We start from the raw sequence: 25337 nt of genomic DNA, 5'->3' as shown, positions 1-25337 counted from the left end.
AAGCGCCCTGAGGCTACCGTGGGTTGTGGGGAACAGATTAAGTGCTGCAAGAACATCTTCAAGAGCAGTAATGGCACTTTTCTGCTTCATCTAGCACCTTTGTGGGGTTTTTTTGAGCACAAGAAAACTCTACGCAAAGAGTCAAGGGCAATAGTTGAGATCCTGGCTGATTTACAGACACAGGGACAGCAGATTCCTCCTGGGCACGGAACAGTAACACGGATGGAAACAAAGCTTGAGTCCCACCAACTCAACCAAACTCTTGCGTTGCTGCCACAGGCACCAAACACTGCATCCTGCTCCGAGCCCCTGGCTGAAAACTCCCCTCTCCCACACCCCTTTCCTCCAGCTCTGAAGAAAACAGAGAGAGATTGTGCTAATATTGGTGGGTGTGACATCTAAAGCTGAGCAGTGTGAACACCCCCAATGGAATTGCTACATTCCAGTTAATTCTTCTAACCCACTGTTAAGGTCCCTCCCAGCTCCTTGGATTTATATACATTTGCTCCTCAAATGGCCAAAATCCCTTACTAAAGAGTCTTCTACTCCTTTGCATGCATCTGAGGTACCCTTACTGACAAGTGCTGGCAACACAGGCTGAGCGAGCGCAGCGCTATCAGAAAATGATGAAGGAACAGACTGCAGCTAAGAAGGGCCTTCAGCATTTCAGAGCTGTGTTTTAGGGGGCAGAAAAGGGTGTTCTGTCCTCTCACCCCAGCCCTGGTTTAACAAGCCCCCTTCAAAGCACACTCAGTAGAGAAGCCACTAGTAGAACAGACATCTGTCCTTCTCCACGCAAATATTAAGTTATAAAGTAAGGCTTTCATGATTTCAACCTCATTTGGGTCCTAGCTACCTCACACCTGTAAACAAGACAGGAGGCTAAGAGCCTCAGAGTAGGTGGGACATGTCCTTATTGCTGCAGCTTAATTAAATCCCAGATTAGTCCAGTGTTTTGACAATTAGGTTCCTAGCTTGACGCGGGGAGCTGACGCACTGTAACTCCAGTGGCAGTGTGGAAAAGCAGCTGCTAAATACAGCGACAAAAAAAGACTCCAAAAAGATGAGAAGCACACAGAGGTGATACAGTCCCCATGCCCCAGCAGTATCAAAAAGTAAAAAAAAAAAAATTATAAAAGGAAATATAATTAAAATAGACTGTGCCAGGAAGCAGGGGAACGGCCTACATGGGAGCTACCAACCCATTCCACTACTCACCCCACAGACAGCAACGCCCTGCTGCATGAGCGTCACACAATGGTCCTGCCACAGGGTTCTGCTGCTTTCTGGAGGATCAGTACACCTGGATTCTCGAAAATTCAGCTGAAACAGGAGCCACTGTGGCTGCTGGATACCCTGCTGCTTGCTGAACCCCTGCCAGGGGGCCCACGCCTGCAGGAGTCTGTGGATCAGTGGGGCACACGCGCTGTGGGGTAGAGAACGTGCCCAGCTGGCAGCACTGTCCAGGGGATGCTCCAGCGTGGGCCGGCACGTGGCACCCTCCGAAGGCACCTCTGGCTTGGCAGGGGGAAGAAGGGAGGCTGTGCCCTGCAACATGGCCATGCTGGTATCCCTCGTGTCCCAGAGCATGGCTGCACCCCGGAGCACAGCTGTGTTGAAAGCCCTGGTGCTGAGCGTGGAGCTGCTGCACCTGGAAAGCAGGAAGAGCCGGCGGGGAAGAGCAGTAGTAGCTTTGGGTGGGGTAAGAGCCCGGCGCAGGGTTAATCCTGGGCAGGAAGAAAAACAGGAGGTTACACTTGTGTTCACAACTGGCATTGCTTAATTAGGGCTGGAAGTGCCCTGAGGGTAATTTCCTCCTGACCACTGCAATCCATCAGAGAGATCCGCTGCAACAAGAGAAGCTTGTGTTATAAGCAGCAGTGGAGTAAAATAGGTTTACTGCCCTCCCAGGACAGATGTTCCCACTCCCAACCCACACCAGTTCCACACCCACTCAACGAGCGTGGCTCCTGGCCCCAAATCTCTTTGTGCAAGGAACAGGCAAGCCAAAGTGCAATCTGCTTTAAGATTTCCCTACGCATCCTCCCTGCCTTCCACTGAATGACACATCTGCTAAGTTATTAATCGGGAGAAGTCACAGCTGCCAAGTCTTATTTATCAAGAAGCCATAAAGGCCTTTGGTGCGAGTAAGAGCCCAGGGTATAGAGCAAAAAGGGGAAGGAGGAGGGAGTCACAAATAAAATTAATCATTCAGAAGCAAGGACTAGAAACAGCCTTTGCCAACAGAAGGCATGACTCATCCCACCGAAATGTATCAAGAGAGAGGCAATCTGCCTAGAAGCCAAAGCCTCTGGGACTTCAGGAGTACTGCTCAGCCCACGCACACCACCAAGACGAGGGCTAAGAATCAAGACATTATTCATGAAGACCAGATTCCCAGCAAGAATAAGACACTGGCTCATGCTGGGGTTTTCAGACTTGGAATTTTTAAATTTTTTTTTTCTTGTGTGGTGTGGGTTTGGTTTTGCTTTTTGTTTTAATTGCGGACATAAGCACGATGTCAAAGCCTGAACTTCCTAGAAATGCCTTCTGTCTGGTGGCATGTTGATGCCTGGAAAAATTTGAAAAAAAAAAAACCAACCCAAAACCCAAACCATCAGGACCTCTTACTTGGGAATAAGTATCAAAATAATAAAAATTAAGCCCCAGAAGCACATACAGAACTTGTGTCTAAGACACAGAGACATGCAAATTTAGCTGCAGAAATGGAAACATCCTAGAAACACCTTCCCACGCCCTGCTTGATAGTCAAATGTTTATGTAAATACCTTTGAGCCAGAACTGTCTATTTATGTCATCTCACCTAAAGAAAGCAGGTTTAGACACAGAGCTGAGAGGTTGTGCACAACAGTCATTAGCAGAAGCGTTAGGCTGATGCAGACACAGGCTCAGCACTCAGCAAGACAGTCCCTCCTCCCAAAAGCAGCACTTGCAGAGAAGGAAGAGAATAAAAACACAAATGGTGTTGGATCTGCTTGCCCACCCCCCTCGCAGGTTCCCTAATGGGTCTGGGGGGTACACTCCTGCTGCAGGCAGGGGTTTCTTGTATGGTTTCCCCATGGCTGAGAGCAGATGCAAACACTTGGGAATGCTTCCACTTCAAAGAACTTTACAGTGAGCTGATGGCTTAAACAACACATTGAATTTAACCCTTCATAGAAAAGCACCCTTCCTCTGTGAAACAGCATCTTAGAACAGGAGAAAAATTGACCTACATTCCCAAGGTTTTTATAATACAAGTGAGTTCTCATGGCTTGTAATATACACAAACTCAAAACCATTCCTGAACGTCAGCCAAAGCACCCCAAGATTTCTTTTCAGTAAAGCAATCTCGACACTGAAAACATGCATTGAAACGTCTACACAGAACTTCGTAACTGACATCTGTAATTTATAACACTCCACTCCTAAATAGATTTGGTCACGACTCACTTCACAGCATTCCTGGGAGGCAAGGTGGGGCAAGGAAAGATAAAGATCACGCCCCAGGGAGCAATCCAGCCAGGAACAAACACCGTAAGTCCTAATGTAGGGCAGAACTTCACAACTTAGCCTTCATGTCAGCCCAGCTGCAATACCTTTGCGTGTGTGCACACTGCCCTTGCAGCAAATGAGAGGTCTTTCACCTCAATTTAGCTTTCACTGAAAGACCTGGTTGAGTTAATGTGTGACAACATATTAGTCACAGTAATGTCACCAGTGTAAAGTGTAATGGGGTAATGTTCCCCGTAACACCCAGGCTATGAACACAAGAAGCACAATACAGCTTTTAAAGGCAGCTTAATGCCTCCAAATTTCCCTGTATTGTAAGATCTTTCACAGGAACTTCTGTACTTACTTGTGGCTTTGGGATGCTCTTCTCTCTGCTAAGGACCCTGGGATGTATTTCAGCCCTGGTATCCTCTTCAGCAGACTGAAAGGGAGCACCCTGTCCAGCTTAGAGCCCACCGACTCCGGAAAATCCAAGCAGAAACAGTAGCCCAAACCATCTGAAGTCAACAACGTTAAGGAGGACGGCAGACAAAACACACTCATTTCCAACACAGTCACACACAGTGCCCCCCTGGCCACAAACCACTTTCCCTGGAGAATTCTCTCAGTTCTACCCAGCACCATCTTCACATACCATCACCCTTCTCAGCTCCATGTTCTCTACATGCACTAAAGCCACAGGGGAAGTGGCAGCGTGAGGTGAAAAACAAATGTAGGACTGAGTTTGATGAGGATCAGCAAAACCAGTGGGAGTTTAATGCAGAGGAAGAGCATAAAACCATATGGAAACACCATAAAGCTGGTGCATCTCGGCAACAAGAACCACAGCACATCCTCCTGCTTGTGAACCTGTGACCCCACTCTGGCTTTGCACCCAGAAAGGATACAGGCTTCCCCAACTAGAAGTCCACACAGGTTACTCAAGAGAGAAGAGTGGGGGATAAACCATGCTATGCAGAGCATAAACCACGGCAGCAGCACCACTGGAACTCTAGCCCCAAAAAACAAAGTACTCTTCATCTGCGAGCGGGTGGTGGAGACACCCAGTGTAGCAAAAGCTACTGGCATGAATCCTTTGGCATCTTCCACCTTCGACACCCTCGAGACAACGGGCTCAAATAAGAGGTACAGGAGGGCAGAGAGGATGGCAAACGTGATGGTGAGGAAGCAGTGCTTCACAGTGCCAACGTTCTTCTCAAAGCTGCCGGCAAAATACCAGATGATAATGGCACCGCAGGTCAAGGATATCAGGTCTTCGTAGACAAAGATGTAGGTAATTAACCTGTGAACTGAGCACACCAAAAAGGCAGAGGCAGCAATGAATTTGTTTTAAACCACTCCAAAAACACGCTTGAGCAGAGGGAGAGAGATCCTACAGGATTAATCAATCACTTTCATTTCTATCCCGGTGTAGAACAGAGCAAGAACTTGAGGCCTTTAAAACCAGGTGTAAATAACGGAATAGAGTTAAAACAAGTGCTATCTTGGGTATCGCAGACATATGGACTGACTCTTGCTGCTTCCTGGGAAGCTGCCTGGAAAAAAGCAACAGTATCTGTAGTAAATTTCAGCCTCATTAAAAGAGAAGGCAAGAGACCTAAAAATGACTGTCACGGTAATTACGATTTTGCTCAAAAGATAAACACTTCTTAAACTGCTAGGAAGGCGATTTTTCTCACAAAAAAACTGTCCAGAGGTTATCAGCCCTCGGAAGTGCTCCCAGACCCTCTGGGTAGCCATTCTCTTGGGCATTTAGGGAGGACTGAGGCAGAGTTCTCCACCTCCCTCCCATCAACCTCAGTCCCATACCCAGCAAACAGCTGTTAAGAGTACAATCTGGTGCGATCTGACTGCCCGCCTGGAGCCACATGAGGGGATAGCAGAATTCACCCACCATCTCAGAGCACTGTGCTGCTAAAAGAAATCCCTGCAGGGGGGCGAGCAGGGAACAAAAAGCATGATTAAAATCCTTCTGGGAATACCACAGGGATTGAGGAAAGCAAATCCCTTGAGTGCCTAGCAGCATCCCCACACTCTGCATAGTCCCAAGGGCCAGAGATCATAGAATGGTTTGGGTTGGAAGGGACCTTAAAGGTCATCTAGCTCCAACCCCCCTGCCCTGGGCAGGGACACTTCCCACCAGACCAGGTTGCTCCAAGCCCCATCCAGCCTGGCCTTGAACCCCTCCAGGGATGGGGCAGCCACAGCTTCTCTGGGCAACCTGTTCCAGTGTCTCACCACCCTCAGAGTAAATAATTTCTTCCTGGTATCTGACCTAAATCTCCCCTCTTTCAGGTAGGGGGCGAGGGGGCAGCAGCTTGATATAGGCTGAGCTGGACAGCCAGCAAGCTCAGTGCGGGTCAGAGGAAGCGCCTAGAGAGGGGGGAGCAAGGGGAAGTGCGGGTCACGGGGAAGGCCGTGAGAGGAGAGAAGCAAAGGGGAGATTTGGGGAAGGCCCGGGAATGGGGGGACCGGCGCGGGAGGCAAGGGGCCAGCGGCTGCTCCGCCCCGGCGGCCCCCGCTCACCTTCCCCCGCGCTCAGGGCGGTGGGCCGCAGCGAGGCGGCGGGGACTCCCCGCAACAGCCCGGGAGCGGAGGCGCCGAGCGATAACAGCAGCGTGAGGGCGGCGGCGACCGGCGGGCGCTCCCACCCCGCCGCCATGCTGCCGCCGCGCACGGCCCCACTTCCGGCCGCCGCCGGAAGGCCTGCACCGTTGCCGTGGCAACGCGAGGCGCTGCGGCGCCCCCGTTACCATAGAGATGAGCGGGAGGTGTTTCGTGTTGTTTTGGGTTTTTTTTCCCCCATCTTCTTTAAAATTTTTAATTATTATTATTATTTACGTCTCCAGAAGGGAAAAAATATCCCCGGGCAGAGGTGTGAGCTATGGCTGGAAGCCTGCCCCAGGCTTGGGTACTCCTGGCCCTCCCACAGGACACAGGAGGCCTGGAAGTCACACCAAGCTGGGAAGGCCCCATACGCCCCCGGCCGCTCTCCACTGCCGTGTCACGGGGTTAGGCTGCTTGGAAAGGCCACACGTTTCCCTTCAGGTGTGGCAGATGGAGGGGGAGAGGATTGTCTGCGCCACAGCCACGTCTACCCACCCATGCTGGCATGAATGGAGGGCTTTCCCAAAGACAGGCCTCCTCCAACCAGGCTGAACCTGCTGAAACGGCATCAGCGTTGCTGTTTGTCTACAAAGTTGTGCATGCACCATCTGAACACACCATGGTCTGAAGGGAAGAGGCAGACTGGGAGGTGCTTCAGCATGGGAGCCCTGCACCTGGAGAAGCCCCTGTGTGAGGACAGAGATGAGCAGGAAAAAAGTGAGAAGCAGGGAGAAATGGAGGCTTTGCTCCAAGGGTGGTGGGAGGGCCTCAGCAGCGAGCTGAGAATGTGGCTCCCATTGCCCAGTTTCTGGTGCTTGGACCCACATCTGCTGGCCATGAGCAGTTATGTGGCAGAAATGCTCCCATGCCAACAGCTCCTCCTCCAGACAAACCCCAGCTGCGGGCTGCTGGCTCAGGTCTAATAAAAGACCTGTGAGGTCTCATCTACACGGGAGGGATCAGAAGAAACACACCTTCCCACACTCCCTCTGATTTTGCAAAGCAGAGAAAGTGTTTGGGGCAGCTGGGATCTTTTTCAGCCAAGGCAGAGGGTTGAGAATCATCTCATCCCCATTGTCCCCCCCGACATCTTTTCCCCATCCCAGCTTCAAAGCTTTTGGTTGGGAGCAACAGGAGAGCACAGCTCAGATCTATCAGCAGGCAATCAGATGCGTCAGCTTGTCTCTTTGTCTAAACTAACGCCATTTATGAGAATCCTCCAATCTCTTGAGGAATGCAAAGGCGCTGAGAGGTCCTATGATCTCCCCACCTCCCTTGCCCTGCCCCGGCTACGGAGCATTGTTTGGGATCTGCCCTAATCCCGATGGTGAAGGCATCAGGATTTGAGAGGGCCTAAGTTGTCGCAGAGACGGGAAGGCCTCATGGCACGGGAGAAGATGTTGTGGCTGGAGGAGATGAAGGTTTTCAAGGAGACACCGAAAGACGGGCAGAGAGCCCAACCCCCTCTTTTAAAATTAATCATTCTAGTCACTGCTTGTTCTGCAGAAACTTATTTTAGGTTGTGGCAGTGGGATTTGCTGCCTGCCCGGGGCGGGGAAAGAAACAGCCCAACTTGTTTGCAAATCTGCTCGATCCATTCAGCTGAAATCAGAGAATACTCTTCACTGCCTTTTTTTTTTTTAAAAAAAAAAACAACCCAAGGGCAAAACCTTGCAACGTTCAAGGTTTTACAGTGCTCGCTGTTTTCTCTGCTGATAGACATGCAGACTGTGGCAGCTGTTAACTTTCCCTCTCTGGCTCTCACATGAAGGTACCTTGACCTGGAACAAGAAATATGACTGCTAAAAAAACACAATTGGATGAAATAATCAAAGTTGCTTTGGCTGTCGTTTCAGTTTGTTCCTCATTAATCTTCCTTTCTGCAGCAACATCTCCCCTCGTGTCATAAAGTGGCTCCCGAGATCACGACCCGTCTTCTTGGAAAGCTGTTCTCCAGGGCAATATTTGTCTTTTTAAGTGTTGCACCCTGCTGAACCTTGGGGTTTTTTAAGTTCCAGATTGTGGATGTTTTGTTTAACTCCATTTTAGCATCTCGCTGCTTCTCCTGGCTGTGAAGTTTGGGGCAGTAAATTCTCTTTTGGGCACCCTCTGGCCCAAATGGTGATGCACAAGTGGTGTTCGCCCGGCTTTCCACCACATCCCCTCGCCCAGTTCCCTCTCGGCACCTTGGCCCTGCTCCGCGTGCTTATTAATTAAACTAATTAACCTTTTAAGCCATTCCCGGCCTCCCTGCACAGCTTCATCCAGCCCAGCGTACCCGTACAGCGCCGAGCACCCACTCCCCCCCTCATCCCGCCGTGACTTGGTACGGCCCTTCTCTCCCCCCCGCCTGCTTTCCCCACGTGGTAGGCGCCGCGCGCGCTGATTGGCTGCCCGGCCCCGCAGTCCGCGCGAGCTGCGGGTCCCTCAGTGTGCGCGCGGCCGGCGCGGCGCTCCGTCTCCCTCACGTCCGCTCTCTCTCTCTCTTTTTTTCCCCCTCTCTTCCCCCCATTATTTTCCTCAGCCCCGGTTACCGGCTGCCGCCGCCATGGCTTCGGGTAGGTGCTTCCAGGCCCGGCGGGCTGAAGGGGGCGACGGTGGCGGCTCTTATTTCCCGTAGGGGTGTGGTGGGCGCGGGAGGGTGGGCGGGCGCCATGTGGCGCAGGTGGAAAAGGCCGCGGCCATGTTAGAGGGGGAGACGGGGCTCCTTTCCACCCCCCTCCTCTCACCCCCGTTTACCGCCCCACACATACACCAGGGGTGGGGGGCGTGGGGGCAGGATCCCATCGGAGCCGCCTGCTCGGGTGCTGCATGGGTCGTAGGCACCCCGTTTTGGGTCTGGCGCTCCCCACTCTTTGGGTTCTTTCACCCCCTGCGGTGTGAGGTGTGGGCCCCCTTTTGGTGTAGCCCCCTCCTTTGGGTCGTGTACCTCCCCCCCTCCTCCTTTTCGGTCGTGGCCCTTTTCCCCCCCTGCCGTGGGCCCCTACTTTGGGTTGTATCTCATCCCCGCAGTGTGAGATGTGGGCCCGCCTTTTTGATCATGCTGCTCCCCACAGCATGGTTTGTGTGCTCCCTGCTTTGGGTCAACACCCCCCCGCCATGGGACATGCCCTGCTTGCCCCCCAGCATGGGACCCACCTTTGTGTCTCCCTAGCTGCTGCATCTGCTTTGTATTCTGCTCTAGCAACCCCCCCTGAGGATACCAGCATAGTGAAGGGGGTAACTTCACAGCCTCCCTTGTGTGTACTTAAAAATGCCCTGGCTGTAATTCTTTTCCCAGTGGAGGCCTTTAGTTGAGTATGGAGACAGTATGTCTGCTGCCCCAGATGACGTGACACAGCCCAGCTTCTCCTGGGGCTTCTATGAGTATGTTGTGTACTTATTTTTCATCCTATTTGAGGCGGAAATGTTTCCATCCCACCAGCAGTGATGCCCCTGTGAAGCCGTGGATAGGTAGTGTACCCCAGAATGGGAGGGCTCTAAGTGCTTTGTGGAGTGAACCATCTTCATGGTTCACTCTGTTTTAGTGTTGTCTCACACCACATATATGCATGATAAAGAATAAAAACAAAGCAAGGTATGTTAAAGGACTCCTTTAGTGCAAGGACAGCCATTTGCCATGAGTAGAAAATGCATCTGAAGCTACTGTATAATGTGTTCAGACCATGAAGTCTTTACTAAATGAGCAAAGTTGTGCAGTAAACTAAAAACACTTTCTTCCTAGACCTCAGGTACTTACCAGTCAAGCACCTGAGAGTGTCTCCTCTGTTCTTCTCTGTGGTGATGCTCAAACATGAGATTATTTCAGTTGAGAAATACTACAGAAGCAATGCTGCTTCTTTATATGAATTATTTTATATGGGAACCTCACTTTTTGAATGTTCACAGCAGATTTTTCTGTCGTAAGAGGAATGCACTCCCTGAGCAGTGCAAGGTGGCTCATCTGCTTTGCCCCAGTTCATTCACAGGAAATTTTTCTGTGAGCTTTTTAAACATTCAGAAGAAATGTCTGCACATCCAGGAATTTCCAGAATAAACTATTTGTTGTTTCCGAAAATACTTACAGACTCTCGTCTCTATTGAGCCCACCAAAATAAATTGATCAGAAGTCTGTAGACTAAGCAGTCCAACAAAGGATGTAGAAAAGTGTATAAATAAAGGAAATTCCTCTGATTCTACGTATTCATTTTTTACAGGCTCCTTATCTGTTTGCTTTCAAACTTTTTCCAAAATTTTGTGGTTTGGCAGAAGTTAGTAAGGTAGAAGCTAAGGAGAATTAAATGTAGTCCTTTCATTTATAGCTAATTACATCCTTACTGAAGAATTCTTTCTGGTACAGCCATTAATATTCTTTGTTTTAATTAGCAGCACTAATGGCATATACATTTTAGAGTGAAACCATAATTTTAAAATGCCATTATCTATTTAATAGTAATCTTTATGATCATTTAAATTGAAATACTGTAAAAAACTGACCTTCATCTCATTAAAAACAATAAACATGTTTGACTTGAACTTTTAAAAATGCTTGTAATTGTGAAAAGGCAAGGAAATCATTGTATAGCAGAGCAAAAGGAGTAGAATTTTTCACATCTGAGTGAAACCACTTTATAGGATGTGTAAAATGAAATATTTTGTCTCATCTTAGCTTTTGGTAAATATTACTCTTACCGAATGTGATATTTGATGCTTTTTTATTGCCTTGAGGAGGTACTTTACCATTAAAAATGCTGCTTCATGTCTGAATAGTTTAGGTGATAATCCGTGTATATACATTAGAAGTATATATGCACGTGTTTAAGTATGTGTGTTAGAGAGAGGTATAATGAACAGGCTTTAAGCAATTTGATGTGTGTTTTGATTCAAAGATGGTTATAATCGTTTGTAGTTTCTGACACAGTAATTCATTCATGGTTTCAGCTTTTTGGTTAGTTCTAGGTGTAGAAATTTGAGAGTGTGACTCGGGGAAAGACTGAAATTGGGGATGAAAACAGAGCAGCTCTTGATATTTTTTATTAGACCGCGGCACCACAATATTTGCACAAATTCTTGAAGGGAGCAGGAAAATTGCAGGGCTGTTATCCAGAGTGACGGTACAGGTGAGACTGGCAGAGAAAGGAAGAAAGTGTTTGGGTTTTGATGAGAAGGTGGGAATTACAAGCAAAAATATCAAGAGGAATTGAGACTCCTGTATAAAAAGTAAGATTGACGGAGTCTCTGTGGGTAAGAAGTTGGTTGGACATAGAGCAGCTTGGGGAGTGTGGGTCTCTCTGAGGTGAAGCCTCTTTGGGACCATCTGAATTTGGAAGGGTTGATGGGGCAATGCATGTGTGTTTTGTGCATCTCTTACACACAGCTGGATTGGGAAACTAAATCGGTAGGAATGTGTGTTTTCTCCTGTATAGTTAGAGCTTTTAACACACAAAAATTTGCAGTTTTGCGGAAGACAAGGAAATCCATCATCATACAGTTAACAAGGCAAAATAACGTCATAAGCTAAATCAGTAGAGATAAATCTTTTTGTTTAGGAATTGAATTCCAGCTGGCAGGTAGTCGAGTTTTTCGTAACATTTATAGCTCTTACAAATCAGATACTCTACTTTAAATACAAGGCAAACAATTCCAATGAATTTATTTATCTATTTTTTTAACTCAAGGTCAGATTTTGAAATTCACATTCTTCTAATGTGTTTCAGGAATCAATTTCCGTCATAAGGGAAGTTTACATTAATTGGAAATAATATTTATAATACCTTCTTGAACAGCTTGGGTGGTGTGTAAATGAATTAATTGCTGCATGGTTTGAGCTATGGGTAATGTTTCTCCTTTTGCAATATGGGAGAAGAAGGGAAATGTCGTGGTTCCTCCATCCCTGATTTTACATCTCCAAATTCTGGCCGTGTCTATGCCCTTTGCTAGGCAGAACTTTCTTATGGCATCTTAAAAGGGGTTCAGTAGGACTTGTTTAGCTTTGCTTGAGTAATTAAGCTGCTGCATTCTGTTCATTGATCATAGCCATTAGAGGGATTGTGCAGTCCCAAATATTTGAAGAGATGCCTTGAAAATAGAATTCAGATCCTTCAAAAGGAAAGTTCAGCACCTGTTTCATGTCCCCCACACCCTGTGCTTTTGTTCTCCTGGTCTTAGCATTTTCTAGTCTGTTAATAAAAAGGAAGATCTCTCATTCTGCAGGGAAGGTACCTGTGTTATCCAGTGTACTTGAACCTTTCTCCCTCTCCCCATATTTCTCCCTCTTATGGAAAGTAGAGGAATAAAATGTTAATTGGAAGTTCTCAATATGACTTACTTCTTTTTCTAGATTCTGGAAGTTACAGTCAGTCTGGGGGCCAGCAGAGGTATGTTTGTGGTTTTTTGCTGTTAGCAATTACATCTGCAAAATAAAAGGCCATTTCAGATTCTCAGCATGATGTTTGAATCTTTGGGCATGGTACAGTGTTGGTCACATTTTTGGAGTTAGAGTTGCAAAAAGCTTGCTGCCCTGGGCTTTTATTAAGATGTTTTCAAAAATGGAAAAAATATGTTCTCCTGAAGGGAAGACAATAAGCAGGTTTAAATTGGATTTATGTCTTCTAATAGTAAGAACTTTTGAAATGTTATAAATATAGATAAATTTTTCATATAACTGCCTTAATCTGTTCATTAAGATTTTAGTCACGTGTGAGGATGATGGGCAATACAGATTTAAGATTTTAATTTTCCATTTTGTTTTCCTGTCGGAGGGAACTTTTTTTCTTAAAACCCCCTGATAACACCATTTGTAATTTTGGTATTTAAAAACCAGTTCATAAAATAGCTGTGGGTTTTGGGGGGGACTATTTTAATCAGTGAAACAAAAGTGGTTTTATGCAAGTGTGAAAATCGCGGCTAATACTGATTGTGCTAACGAAAGCACAAGGTTCTATGCATGTAGCACTGCGTGAGTTTGAGTTGATATCTGAGTATGATGTGAGTTTCAGCACATGGTTCTTCTATCAGTTCACGAAGTTTTAAAGTGGCAGAATAAGGAGTAAGTATAATCTAAAGCTGATGCGGGTTTTGATGATGATGTTATTGTTGAATAGTCCAGCAAATACCGGATGGACAGCAATCGATGAAAATAAAATTAACTTTGTAAGAATGTACTGAAAAACTTAAAAAGCCTTGGTTTTGTACAATAAAATTTTCGGTGATTGTGAAGAATCTGTCAAATTACAGTAAGCCCAACTTCCATGTACCTTAAATTTACACTTGAAACAGAGCAGAAATTAAAATAAGCTCTTCTGGTTTCTGCCAGTCAGCTGTAGTAACCATTAGTGTATTGATGTGGTTCTAATATGCCTGTTTAATCCCTAGTATACCTAGGGATTAAAAACCAATTTTGGAATGAAAAGAAACTTAAAATAACACCAAAAATACTTTTACTTTCCAACCCACGTGGAGGGCACTGTAAGCATTTACTAAATGCATTTTTCTGTTACAGCTATTCGTCCTATGGCAGTCAGGGCAGTCAAAATTATGGACAAACACAGGTAAGTTGAAAACAACATTGAGTCTCTCAAAGCAGATGCTCCTTGAGTAAAAACAGTTGCTCCTGGGTGACCATATCTGGGCTGGGAAGAAGTTTGTTCTCAGCTGTGCTTGATGTTTGCAGTCGAGTCTACCAAAGGGAAACTGTAATTAAGTCTCACTTATTTGAGTATGTTCTTTAAATTACAGGGGTATTCTGGTTATGGGCAGAGTGGAGACAATTCCTCCTACGGACAGAACTACGGAAGCTATCATGGGAACTATGGACAAAATCAAACAGGTTTGGCTAGCTTGTTACATTCATTGGTAGTAATCAAAAGGTGAATATTTACTAAAAAATTTCTTCCTCGATTTCCAGGTTATGGACAAGATTCCCAGGGATACGATGATGAATCCAGTTATGAAAATCAGAATCAGAGCTCATACAACCAGCAGTCTTACGGCAGTCAGGGGCAGCAGAAAGGGTCGTCTAGAGGGTAAGGAAGCTGAGATTAACAGTATCTATTTAAAGTACTATCTAGTAGTTGTACGTTCTTAACTAGAGCTGTAACACGTTACCTGCTATCATTGCTAAAAAACCCAAAAAGATAAACATCTGAAAATCCACATTCTTGGGACGTTTTTAATGCCTGAGAGAACAGGAGATAAGGGAAGAATATTTCTTAATGTAAGAAGGATGGATACAGTTGTTCTGAAGTCAAGTTGTACGGGGAGATATCCTTTAGAAAGTCATTGGATAGTGAACACAATAAAAAATGGGCTTGGTGGAGAGTATTTTTATTAAGAAAAAGACAAATGGAGTACCTCTCCAGTCACATGCTTTTATGTAAGCTTACAATACTCTTTATTAACTTGAAATAAGTTGTTAGCAAGGAAATTCATAGCTTGGGTTATGTTTGCAGCCTTCTTATCTGACTTTTTGTGGTGAAAGAAAAGGATTCAGAAGTATAATTTAAGAAATGGCTTTTCCAACTAAGCAGGATTCTCAAAACATCATGGTTTTATATCCTTATCAATAACTTAAATGTGTGTTTCATACTGCACAGTGGTTCAGTACTTTACACTGTTACAAGTGTAGTTTACTTGTTAAGTGATGTTGTACTCGAAGAGTTGTACAGTTTCAGGAGGGTTAATGATGCAACTTTTAAAGTATGTTGGAAAATACAACCCAACTTCCCACTTCATTATCTAATTTACAAGTTTCATGCGTACACCCCAAGGTTACTGCTTGCATTAGATCTTTATTGAGGATCATGTGACCTCTTTAAAATACACGGTCATGTACTAAACTTCTTTCTTGTGTCCAAGGTCCAAATATTTTTTGTATTTTTTTATTTTTGCAAGCTGATAAAACAGTCTGGTCTTCAGCAAAACTGTACTTGTTTTCTGGTTTTGTAGTTACTACAAAACACCGTAATATAAACAAGCAAGGTCTTAGATCTGTGAGCAGTAGGTGCTGTTGCTCACAGAGTCTTTTTTGCATCCCTAAAGAAGGCAGGGATGTGGTTAAGTTTTGTTTTGCTTTGTTTTCTGAGCTTTTATTAGAGCTGTACAAAGATACAGGACTAGGCAATAATGTAGTTTTTAACTCTGTAGACATCCAGCGGGGAAAAAACCACAGTAGGGGCATATATTCTCCAAGGTTTGGGTTTGTTGGGTTATTTTTAATCAAGAAAATAATAAAAAAGGCATTGAGGCATTGGAGGGAAACTTTTCAATGTGTGGTTGTAACAAGTAAGGAGAAACCCAGAAATTAAATGATAGCAACTTTGAAGAGGATGATCACAAAATTGTAGCTCTCGCATCTGAAGGGAAGGAGGGAAAACCAGCAAATGGTGGATGCTCTCAATGGTGCTTCCTTCACTGGTGATGGTGCAAAGGCTAAAGTGGAGCTGAGGTTTTTTTGAAGTGAAGATATTAACAAAATTCTTTGTGATCTCTTTGCCACTGGGATTAGTTATGTTAAAGCTAAGATCTAGGCTAGAACTGGGAGGACTCAGATTAGACAGTATTTACATGGATGGGATATTTTGAGGTTGGTTGCACCCAAAGGACTTCATCTTAGAGTGTTCTGAAAAGCTGGTGGAAAGTTTCTGTAGGTTCTTAGATCTTTGGGGTTTTTTTGTTTGCTTGTTTTTCTGAGACAAGTAAGATTGCCAAAGACTGGAGAGTGGCAAATACAGTGCCTCATCTTTTGAGAAAGGATGGAAGCAGGGAGAGCAGAAAGGGTGGCAAATGTTGGTGATTAATTTCAATTAATGAAAAAATAATACAATTCAGCCGTAACTAAGTACCCAGGAGGAAACAAAGGTATGAATAACAGCCAGTGTTTCCTGGATACAATTTATGTCTCATAAATCTATATAATGTCTTGCCATTGAAAGGGTAACCCAACTGGAACAATTCTCTCATACATCTAGATTTTCAAGATACTTTTGTTTCTACATTGGGCGCTGAAGTAGCCTAGGGAAATATGGTGTGAGTGAGATAGCCTTGTGGTTGCTATGAGGTTGTTGTTAGTCAGAGAACAGGTATGACTCCCTCTTAGTATATATAGCCACATTGTGGCTATCCTAAATGTGATATTGGTCAATATTTCTGATGAAAAGTGGTAGGATATCATATGTAGATGGCACTAACATGGGAAGAACTGCAAGTGTGTCAGAGGATATCACAAGAGTTAGAAAAGTTCTTGGCAAAATGGTAGAATGCCCAGAAAAAGATAGACTGCAATTCAGTGAAAGCAAAATCTTGGGTTGTTTTTTTGTTTGTAGGCAGAAGTGTCAGCTGCACAATAAAACGTGAGCAGCAGGTGTCTCTCCTGCACTTCTGCAGGGAAGGATTTGGCAGTTTGCAGGTCATGGGCTGTCCATCAGCCATTGTCATGCTCCTGGGGAGAGGGGAGAAGGCAAGCGTTGTACTGGGATAAGTCAGGGGGGTGCTGCTGTTAAATTGCACGTACAGTATGAACTGAGGATGTCTTGAAAGAGATGGTAACACACAGTTTTCTGCCTTGCTTTTGTTGGAAGCCAGATATATCCCAACAGAGATGAAACAGAGTATTTTCATATCCATGTGCCACTGGGAGGTGACTGTGACTAGGAAATTTTAGCAATGTCATGAATTTTCAGCCATTATTTTGCTCTCTATTCTGTGAACATTTAGCTATTAATACAAATTCTGTTTATTTTAAGTGGAAGAGGCTCATATGAACAAAAGTCAAACTATGGTCAGCACCAAAGCTCTTATGATCAGCAGTCAAGCTATGGACAAAACCAAGACTCTTATGACCAGCAGTCAAGCTCATATGACCAGCAGTCGGGCTATGGCCACCAGGGCTCATATGACCAGCAGTCGGGCTATGGCCACCAGAGCTCATATGACCAAAAGTCAGGCTATAACCAGCACCAAAGCTCATATGGCCATTCTCAGCAGTCCTACCAGTCTCAGAAGGGAAGCTATAGCCACAACAGCCAAGGTAAAATTCACAGGTTGAATTCAGTATTGGCTAATAAAAATGAGAAGAAACACTGAAATGGTTGGATTTCCTTCCACAGAGAGTTGATTTGATGAAGAGTTAAAGCTCTTTTTCTGTGTGATATTCTTGGGGAATGTTTTATTTGTTAAGACTTTCAAAACATTATTCAGAGATGAAAAACTGTTGGGGCCCCAAAATTGTTGCATTGGCGTGTGTTGGAGAGAGCCTTGCAAAGTTTGTGTCCCTGAGTTCTGCAAATTCTGCAAGGAATTTTATTCCTAAGCTATTTTGAACCTTCTTCCTGCATGAGAGTGACGTGTCTTGATCAGTCATGAAGAGCTTTTGCACTTCACATCCCAGCTTTACGCTGTGTAGGTGAATTCTGAGATAGAAGGAAATAAGTTTAAGATCAAGCCTTTTTTTTTTTGCAGTAACGTCACACAAATGACACAACCCACACTCTTTATCTTTGTTCTGTCTTCAGTGGTGTCTTTTGCAAACTGGGAAGGCTACATGGAAGTAGAATGAAAAGTATATTTTAGACAATATGTGTTTAATGGTTGGAAAATGGAGTGTAATTAAAGCACGGAGTGTTTACATTCTGAGATACCTTGTGGCTCTGGAAGCCAAGGGAGATAACTGGAAGAAAATCAAACTTTGCTCCATTACTTTGTGGCGTCGTTAATGTAAGAAAGATTTAGGAGTTGATGCTTTCCAGATTTAAATGGCAGGCTGGAGGGGGGAGGGGGTGTGTGGAAGCTGTAGGTTGGGAATTTTCACTGCACCACAGTTTGCAGTACAATTTCCTCATGTTTTGTTTTGTTTTACTCGTTCCTCCAGATGATCGTCGTGAAAAGAGTAGGTATGGAGAAGATAATAGAGGATATGGCGGGTCACAGGGAGGAGGTAGAGGGGGATATGACATGGATGGAAGAGGTCATATGTCTGGATACGGGTAAGTGAGCTCATTCCAGTGCCTGCAGTTCTTTACCTTTGTTTCTTATTAATTAGCTGGTTTTAAATTTTGTTTACTATCTGTCTGTTCCTAATGTGGTTCAGATTTAGATTTCCAAAAATGGAAGGTTTCTAAAATTAAACCTTTCTGTGCTGCACAGAAAAGCATTTTGCCTAGGAAAAGCTTTTAGGTTCAGATAGATTGAGACCAAGTGTTTGATTGTTAGGACAGATCGCTGCATTTTATTTCCATGAGTTGCAGTACAAAAACTGTCTGAGCCCATCCCTTGAAATAAGATATTTTAAAGCCTGTAAAAATGTGTTTTTAATGACAAGAAAACCAACAGCCAGGGGTTGAGAAAGTTTTATAAAATTCATAGCCAAAGCAGCTAACATTTTAGCAGGGAATTATTTTTACTGTACAGTGACAAATCATTACACTAAGGTTGGCTAATTATCTTTCTGCTTTCTAAATAACTTAGGAGTAATTTAGTAATAACATTAGTTGTTCTTTACTGGTTTTTGCAATTTTAATCTTCCATTAAAATACAGTTTCTATCACTATTTTAGCCGTCAGTCTAAACACGTTTAGTTTAGGTAGATTTTAAACACTAACGACAATATTACCCCTTCTGCCGTTGCCTTAGGCACTGTTCCTGTCAAGAAAATTTATGCACATATTTAATTTTGTGCTTGCAGATGATTTTATACATAGGTCTGAGAGACTGAGACCTTTGCTTTAAATCCTGTTGGATTAGGCCAGATGACATTATTATTTCTTCATAAATTGTCACAATTGGTTTCCCTTAGTGTACCTCTGTGAAATGGTTGGGGGTTTGAAGTGCTCATTGATGCAAAGTCAGAACGTTGAAGCTTCCAGCGAGCTTTGAAGTGTTGCTTCTCCCCAGCACTTACCCCTTAAAAGGCCAGTTTTGGATTATTGCTAGAGCTCCAGATGAAGAACTCTAATTATACAGCTCTGTTTGTTTGAACTGATCTAATTTAAATGAAATAATCCAACAGTGTATTAAGACTCGGTGACTTTTTAAAGTATTTTTGAACCATATTGAAAATTTGCCCACTCCTAAGGTGGCCCCAAGTTGTACTTCATGGCCCACCGTTTTGATGATGTAGGTGGAACTTATCTCCCCTAATTAGATGTTGTAGCACAATTACAAAAGCGTATTAATAGTTATTTTATCTAACAGTTTGTAGGGGTTTCATAGAATATAAACTTAACTAGCAAAGTAATTTCTAAGTTCATTTTCATTTAAAACTGAGCAATTTTTTAAAATCAGCTTTTCTATGTGAATGAGGGCTTTCCATATTCCTATGATAAAATCTGGGTTTTTAAAAAAATATTTATAGCTGAGCCCTTTCCAATAAGAGGAATGAATGTGAGCTTCAAAAATATATTTTTGGTAGATTTTATCACTTTGAAACAAACTTCTGTCTTTGCAAGATTAAGATGAACTGATGTCTGTGAAAATAAAGCCTCTTCCCATATTTTTCCAAAACGTAAGAAAAATTTTGTTCACACATCCATGTAGATAATAGTGCTTCAGTAGACTTTAAAGCCAAAAGAAGGAAAAAAGTGGAGGTGAATGGAGAAGGGGGAGGAAAATACAGCAAAGTGGGAAGGCATTTATTAGGAAGTCTGTCGATTCTGCTAAGGGATGCAGTCTTTAATGCCATTGTATTGAATTTTTTCTGAAACTATAGTGTCATATATGTTTATTCAGTCTTTCTGCATAATTATGATGGAGGATTCTGCTTCTGATCTGTGTTTTTACCAGTCATGCTTATTAGAAAAGTGTAAAAGGTTAAATTGAATTAAATTAAACTGTATAATCAAGGGGAAAATTCCTTCTAATAAGGTAAGAAATCATGTTTAGTCCTGTGAAAATGTGGGGTTTCAGGGTAGTTTTTTGGGTTTGTTTCCTTGGGTGGTTTTTGGTTTTAGTTTTGGTTTGTTTTGGTTTTTTTTTTTTTTTCCCCAAGAGCAGCTTTGGTAGGAATGTCAAGTCTATTTCCAGTAATTAGTTACTATTTTCAGTTTTTTACTTTCATCACATTTTAATGCTTAACATTAAACTGTGGAAATTCTGTAGCCGTCAGGAAATAGTCTTATCTAAAAATCTTGTCTACGCAGATATTTGTGCTGCTGTAATAACATAGGCTTTGATTTTTATAGTGGTTAGAAAATAGTGTGTAAATGAGTTCTATCAATGTGAAAAAAAATATTGTTCCTTGATGTGAAAAAAAAAAAGAATGGCTAATTTGAGATCGTAGGGAGTGAATCTCTTCTGTGTCCACTAGTAATAAAAATTTAGTCTTGACTGGCACTGAAATGCAGAGATTTTTGGCTGCAATGGCTCCGTGCAAGGCCCCTCGGAGCAGTCTGCAAGTAGAATCCTCGGGGCAAAATCGAATTAGCATTTTTAAATTTCGGAGAGCTTTTATTTCATTGAATAACCTTTACAAAAGTACTTCCAAATGTGGTTGGTAATGTTAAGGTATGAATCGTTATTCTGAAAACTGGAATGACTTGAATATGTACTGTAATAAATGCTTCCAGCACTCATTCTTCTTTTGTGCCTGTGCAAAGTCATGCAGCACTGAGAAGAAAGTTTTGAGAAATTACTGTTCAGATTCCCCAGCTGATATTCTTACGATAGAGAACAATCATTTTCTTATGTGTCAGATGTTCACTTTTTAATCTTAGTAGCTTTGGGTTTCGAAATTGTTCTTCAGATTTTTTTGAATGATCTTGAATTACATCTTTGGGGATTTTAGTAGAATTTTTCCACCCTTTCATTTTGAAACTTAAAAAATTGATGATCTCACTAATTTGTAGTTTGGCTAAGAAGCAAAATCTTTTCTTTCTTTTAAACCCATAGTAGAAGAGTCTTGTCTCTGAGCTCTTTTGGTTAGAAAGCAGGTACGCCAGGTCTTGAGAATGCAGTTTTGCTTCCAAGTTTCATTGTAGAATAAGTCACCTTTTTGTTAGAGTCCTCATCCAAAAGGTAAGGAATTAATTACTCATTGTGGGAACAAATTGTTTTGGTTAAACACGTAAGTGGGAAATACAGTAGGTATTCAGAAAGGTAAAGAAAAACAAAGCAGGTTTGTTTTCTTTCATCTTGGGAAAGCCATTCAGGCCATATTGTGATGCTGCTCTTCTTTTAGAGTCTGGGGAATAAATGGGGAAAGCTTTGCCTTTGAATCAGCTCCTACAGTCTGGCTTCGTGGAACTATAGATACAGTTTAGAAAAGGATTTACTATTGCGTTAGGATTTGTCACAGAAATCCTAACTTTGCTCAGCATAGATTGTTTTGTTGTTGTTGTTTTCCTCTTGCGCAGATTTGATGTACTATAAACAAAAGTTATCTCTGCAGCTTGATTGCTATATAAGCTATTATGAGGCAGAATTAGTTTATTGTGATACAAAGAAACTACAACTTAGTGCAAATGTTTTTTACAACAGTGGGGTTTATGTCCAGAATTAATATTTTGACGTGTAATGTATATACTTGTGCTTAGCCTTATATAGATCTTGGAAAAACATGAACAGAGGCATTAAATATAGTCAACAAAAAAAGAAAAGCCATCTGTCAGTGACTTTATTGGTGCACTAAGCATTCCTTTCTTGTTTGTAAAAATACATTCTTATGTGCAACTCCCACATGCTTGGCAAGACGTAGATGCATGTTGGAGGCTGAAATTTGGTTCCTGAGTTCTTAGTGCTAGCGCTGCCAACATCTGATATTTTTTTTAAAGTGTATTTCTTGTTTCTGTAACAAGCTATGTTCACATTAACTCCCTTTACATGCAAGTAGGTGAGGTTTAAATGTATGACTGAGTGGAGGGAGAAAAGAACATCTCATGACAAGCAAGCTTTTGTCACTATGAATGATGCCATGTACACATTCTGGCTGCTTTCAGTTCAGTCTCTTTTATTTTACTATCTTTATTGGTGGCATTGCTGAATTTTAGCTACCTGTTCACAATTCTAACATAGACTGTTGAGATCCCTAACTCTATTTGGTCTGTGAGCAAGACCAGTAAAGCAGCAGCCTGTGCAACACTGCAATTAGATTTTCTACGTGTTCCATCACAATAGTCTGGGAACTAATTTAAGTTCATGTCTCAGTGAGGGGTAAATCTCAGAGGGTGGCATCAGCTGCTTGTAGCCAATTTCTGTGTTGACTTTGCTTGCTGCAGCGCATCCACCTGCCTCCTGGGGGTCTGGGGTAGCTTTGCCCAGCAATCTCAGGAGGGTAACACACTGCAGCTTTATAAATCACATACGAAATGGGACTTAAAAATGGAAGAAAGCATGACTTTGTCATCAAAGGTAGCTGTCACTGGTTTGATGCGGGTTTTGTTTGGGTGAGTAGGGTGAGACTGAGCAGAAGATAACCTGGAGAAGCGTATTTGGGCAAAAACATGTTTCTATACACGTTAATTAAAAAACTAATGAAAGGTTGTGGACTGTACTTATTAGTGCAGGGTGCAGAATTACTGTATCACAAACTTAGAAATTAGGCATTTGACTGTGGCTTCTTTTACATTTTATGTATCTATTGCCTCTCGGAATCACGGGCCACACGCTTTTACCCTGACATCTTAGCAAAATCCTCACTTCTGGAAAATCCTGGCTACGTTAATCATAAATTTATTTTCTGTACGTTTTTAGATTCTTGGTTTTTTCTAATTTATGTTTCTGCTAGTGTATACTTTCAAATTGGAAAACATACATGTTCTGGGTAATGCTGCCCTCATGAATTGGGACATAGTCTAGGGTTGCAGAACTTGGATAACATTTCCATGGTTGATGTATTCACTCTTGTTATTTCTGAGTTAAAATCCTAGAAGAGCAGGCATCCTACTGAAAATTTTTGTGTCATAATGAAGTGGTTTGTTTGGGTTTTTTTTTCAGCTGAAGTGAGTTGGAGGTGACAGAAAGATATTTACAGTAAATTTTATCATCACCATTGTGTTTCTATCTTCAGTCCTTAAGAACAGCCAGCCTTGAATAAAGACCAGATCTGATGTTGCATATAAAATTCATTCATTTACCCCTTTAATGAGCAGAATGAATTACTTATGAGTAAATGACACTGCAATTTAGCATTCAGAATTTTTTCTGTGGAGAAGCAATTTAAAATCTGCAGAAAAAAAATATTTTAAGAAAAGTCCCAGTAAAAGTGATAGTCTGTTGTCACAAACATAATATACCCCCTATATGTACTGTCGCAGAATGTCAGTCACCCTTCAAAGTCACCTTCTTGAAATCAAGTTTTGATAATATCTGTTGAAACCCTGTTTCCCTTTGTCCCTCGCTTTGGACAGATTTTATCTCCTAAATGTTAAGTAAGCAGTACCTCCCACTCAGGACTTTGCATTCGCTGTAACAAAAAACAGATATACAGAATGCCAAAGAAGTTATTATTTCATTGCCTTTTGCTGGGGTGTTTGTGTCGCGTGTTTGGGTTCTGTTGTGCTGGCAGATAGATTGAATTAAAACCTCTAGGGACTTCCAGTGGTAAAGAATATTGGTGAAGAAGCTGGTACTGGCCCAGTAATTCCAGAGTCTGGAGATAACCTTCTACATCAGGGGTTGAACTCACACTGGCTTTGTCTTAGCTCCTGAGTGTGAAAACCATCAAGATTAGGTGAAACTGCCTAATTTTTTGTGTCCCCCATGTGAAGGAGGGCGAGCAGGCAGTTGTATGTAGCAGTATGAGGCAGTCTTTCTGGCACTTGGTTATTGACTTTCTAAAAAATTGCAGTGGTTGTATTTTTCCAGAAGGCTTTGAATATTGATGATATTGTGTTCATAACATGGATGCAATTAAAAATGCTGTCGTGAAAAATCCTTCGAGTAGGAGCCATTTACATTGAAAAGAGTGAGGGTTTATTTTCATGCACATAATTGGGGGCGTAACGTCCTGTTTAAAATCCCCTTCTAACCTTTGAAAGTGGATGTGTTTAATCTCTTAACTTGGTCTACATTTTGTGCCACAGGTTTCAGAATGAATGAAATAAAACTTCACGGCCTCTGCTTTTGAAGCTCACATACACACACCTTCTCTGTTGTGTCAAGTGCTAACAGTACAGTAGGTCCCCACAGAGCCTTTCTCAGAGAAAGGCTGATACTGCTAATTTGTCCCCCAGATATAAATGCATAACAATGGAGGTTAATTAACTTTAGCTCTTCTTACTTCTAGGAAAGTACTAATTATTCCAAAGTAGCAATTACATCTACAATTAAAAGCCCATTAACCTTCATGATAATAACGTTTCTGTTTTAAAACCCAGTTTTTAATAGCAGTCATTTTGGCTTATGGGATGGGAGAAAGTATTGAAACAACACCATGTGTGTGGGGTAGTTTAAAATACTCTTTAGGGCTTCTTTTCTCCAGTGCAGCACCCTGTGAGATTATTCACTTTCATGTAATTTAATCTTTGAACGTGAATGAGTAGTGAGGAGAACGTAGAGATGGTGCTTTACCTCTTAGACAGTAACTCTCAACTTGTGATCAGTTAACTGTAGATTGAGCCTTGGGCTCAGCTCATAGAGACTTAAGGAAGAAATCATTTCTTCAATTTTTCCTCTGCAGTGGTGGTGACCGTGGTGGCTTCAAAAATTACGGTGGTAAGTGCCGAGTATCCAAAAATGTTTCAGTGGAAATTCTTTATAAATCTAAAAGCCACCAATATCTTGTTACTATCCAGTAGAAGCGTTAGAGCGTTTTGGTGAGGCTGGTGTGTTCATGAGTTTTAATAGCCAAACTTTTAGCAATAAACTGGATTTCTACTCTATCAAATTGCATGAAAGAATTTGTGGAGACAGTGACGTTCACCGGATTATTTTTTTTTTTCTTTTCATTTTAAAATTTTTGTTACAAATGCGACTTAGAATGGTACTAGAGGTAAAAACAAACAAAAAAAAAAGTGGTAAACTGCTTGGTGATCTGACAACCAGCATTTGCAAGATAACACCAGCATAGCATCAGTGTGGCAACTGCCACGTGCTGCAAGTTAAAGAACACGTTAACGTCCTACAGACACCTTCTGTTGAACGTTTTAATCTAAATATTCTCTAAATCTCTGGTTAATGTTTTAGATTGTAGATGCATTACATACATACTGTAAATATTTTCTTGTCTCTAAAAAAGTCACTTGAAAATGTTTTGCTAAAAATAGTCTTTTTCTTTTTCTTTTTTTTTTTTTTTTTTTTTTTTAAACCCT

General features: G+C 42.6%; 2 protein-coding genes across 2 annotated transcripts in view; one reads left to right on the top strand and one right to left on the bottom strand.

Annotated features, from left to right (window-relative positions):
• Positions 1-1739: 1739 nt before the first annotated feature.
• RHBDD2 (rhomboid domain containing 2) lies at positions 1740-6287 on the bottom strand. The gene is made up of 4 exons (XM_014953243.1): positions 6040-6287; positions 4401-4802; positions 3860-4010; positions 1740-2949 (listed from the first exon to the last, which is right to left on the bottom strand). The coding sequence occupies exons 1-4, from the start codon at positions 6173-6175 to the stop codon at positions 2910-2912; spliced, it is 729 nt and encodes a 242-aa protein (XP_014808729.1). The 5' UTR covers positions 6176-6287; the 3' UTR covers positions 1740-2909.
• Positions 6288-8526: 2239 nt separating this feature from the next.
• The window catches only part of TAF15 (TATA-box binding protein associated factor 15), a 22577-nt gene continuing 5766 nt past the window's right edge, over positions 8527-25337 (top strand). The window contains exons 1-8 of the mRNA XM_014953272.1: positions 8527-8678; positions 12440-12476; positions 13601-13649; positions 13837-13927; positions 14006-14123; positions 16842-17125; positions 17966-18080; positions 24707-24741. Of these exons, the coding sequence (XP_014808758.1) occupies positions 8669-8678; positions 12440-12476; positions 13601-13649; positions 13837-13927; positions 14006-14123; positions 16842-17125; positions 17966-18080; positions 24707-24741 (739 nt within the window). The 5' untranslated portion in view covers positions 8527-8668. The remainder of the gene's footprint in view (positions 8679-12439; positions 12477-13600; positions 13650-13836; positions 13928-14005; positions 14124-16841; positions 17126-17965; positions 18081-24706; positions 24742-25337) is intronic.

The sequence above is a fragment of the Calidris pugnax genome, unplaced genomic scaffold (genome assembly GCF_001431845.1).
Source record: "Calidris pugnax isolate Ruff unplaced genomic scaffold, ASM143184v1 scaffold133, whole genome shotgun sequence".
Lineage (NCBI taxonomy): Eukaryota > Metazoa > Chordata > Aves > Charadriiformes > Scolopacidae > Calidris > Calidris pugnax.
The sequence above is the reverse complement of the archived record's forward strand: the minus strand, read 5'-3'. Positions and strand labels throughout refer to the sequence as shown.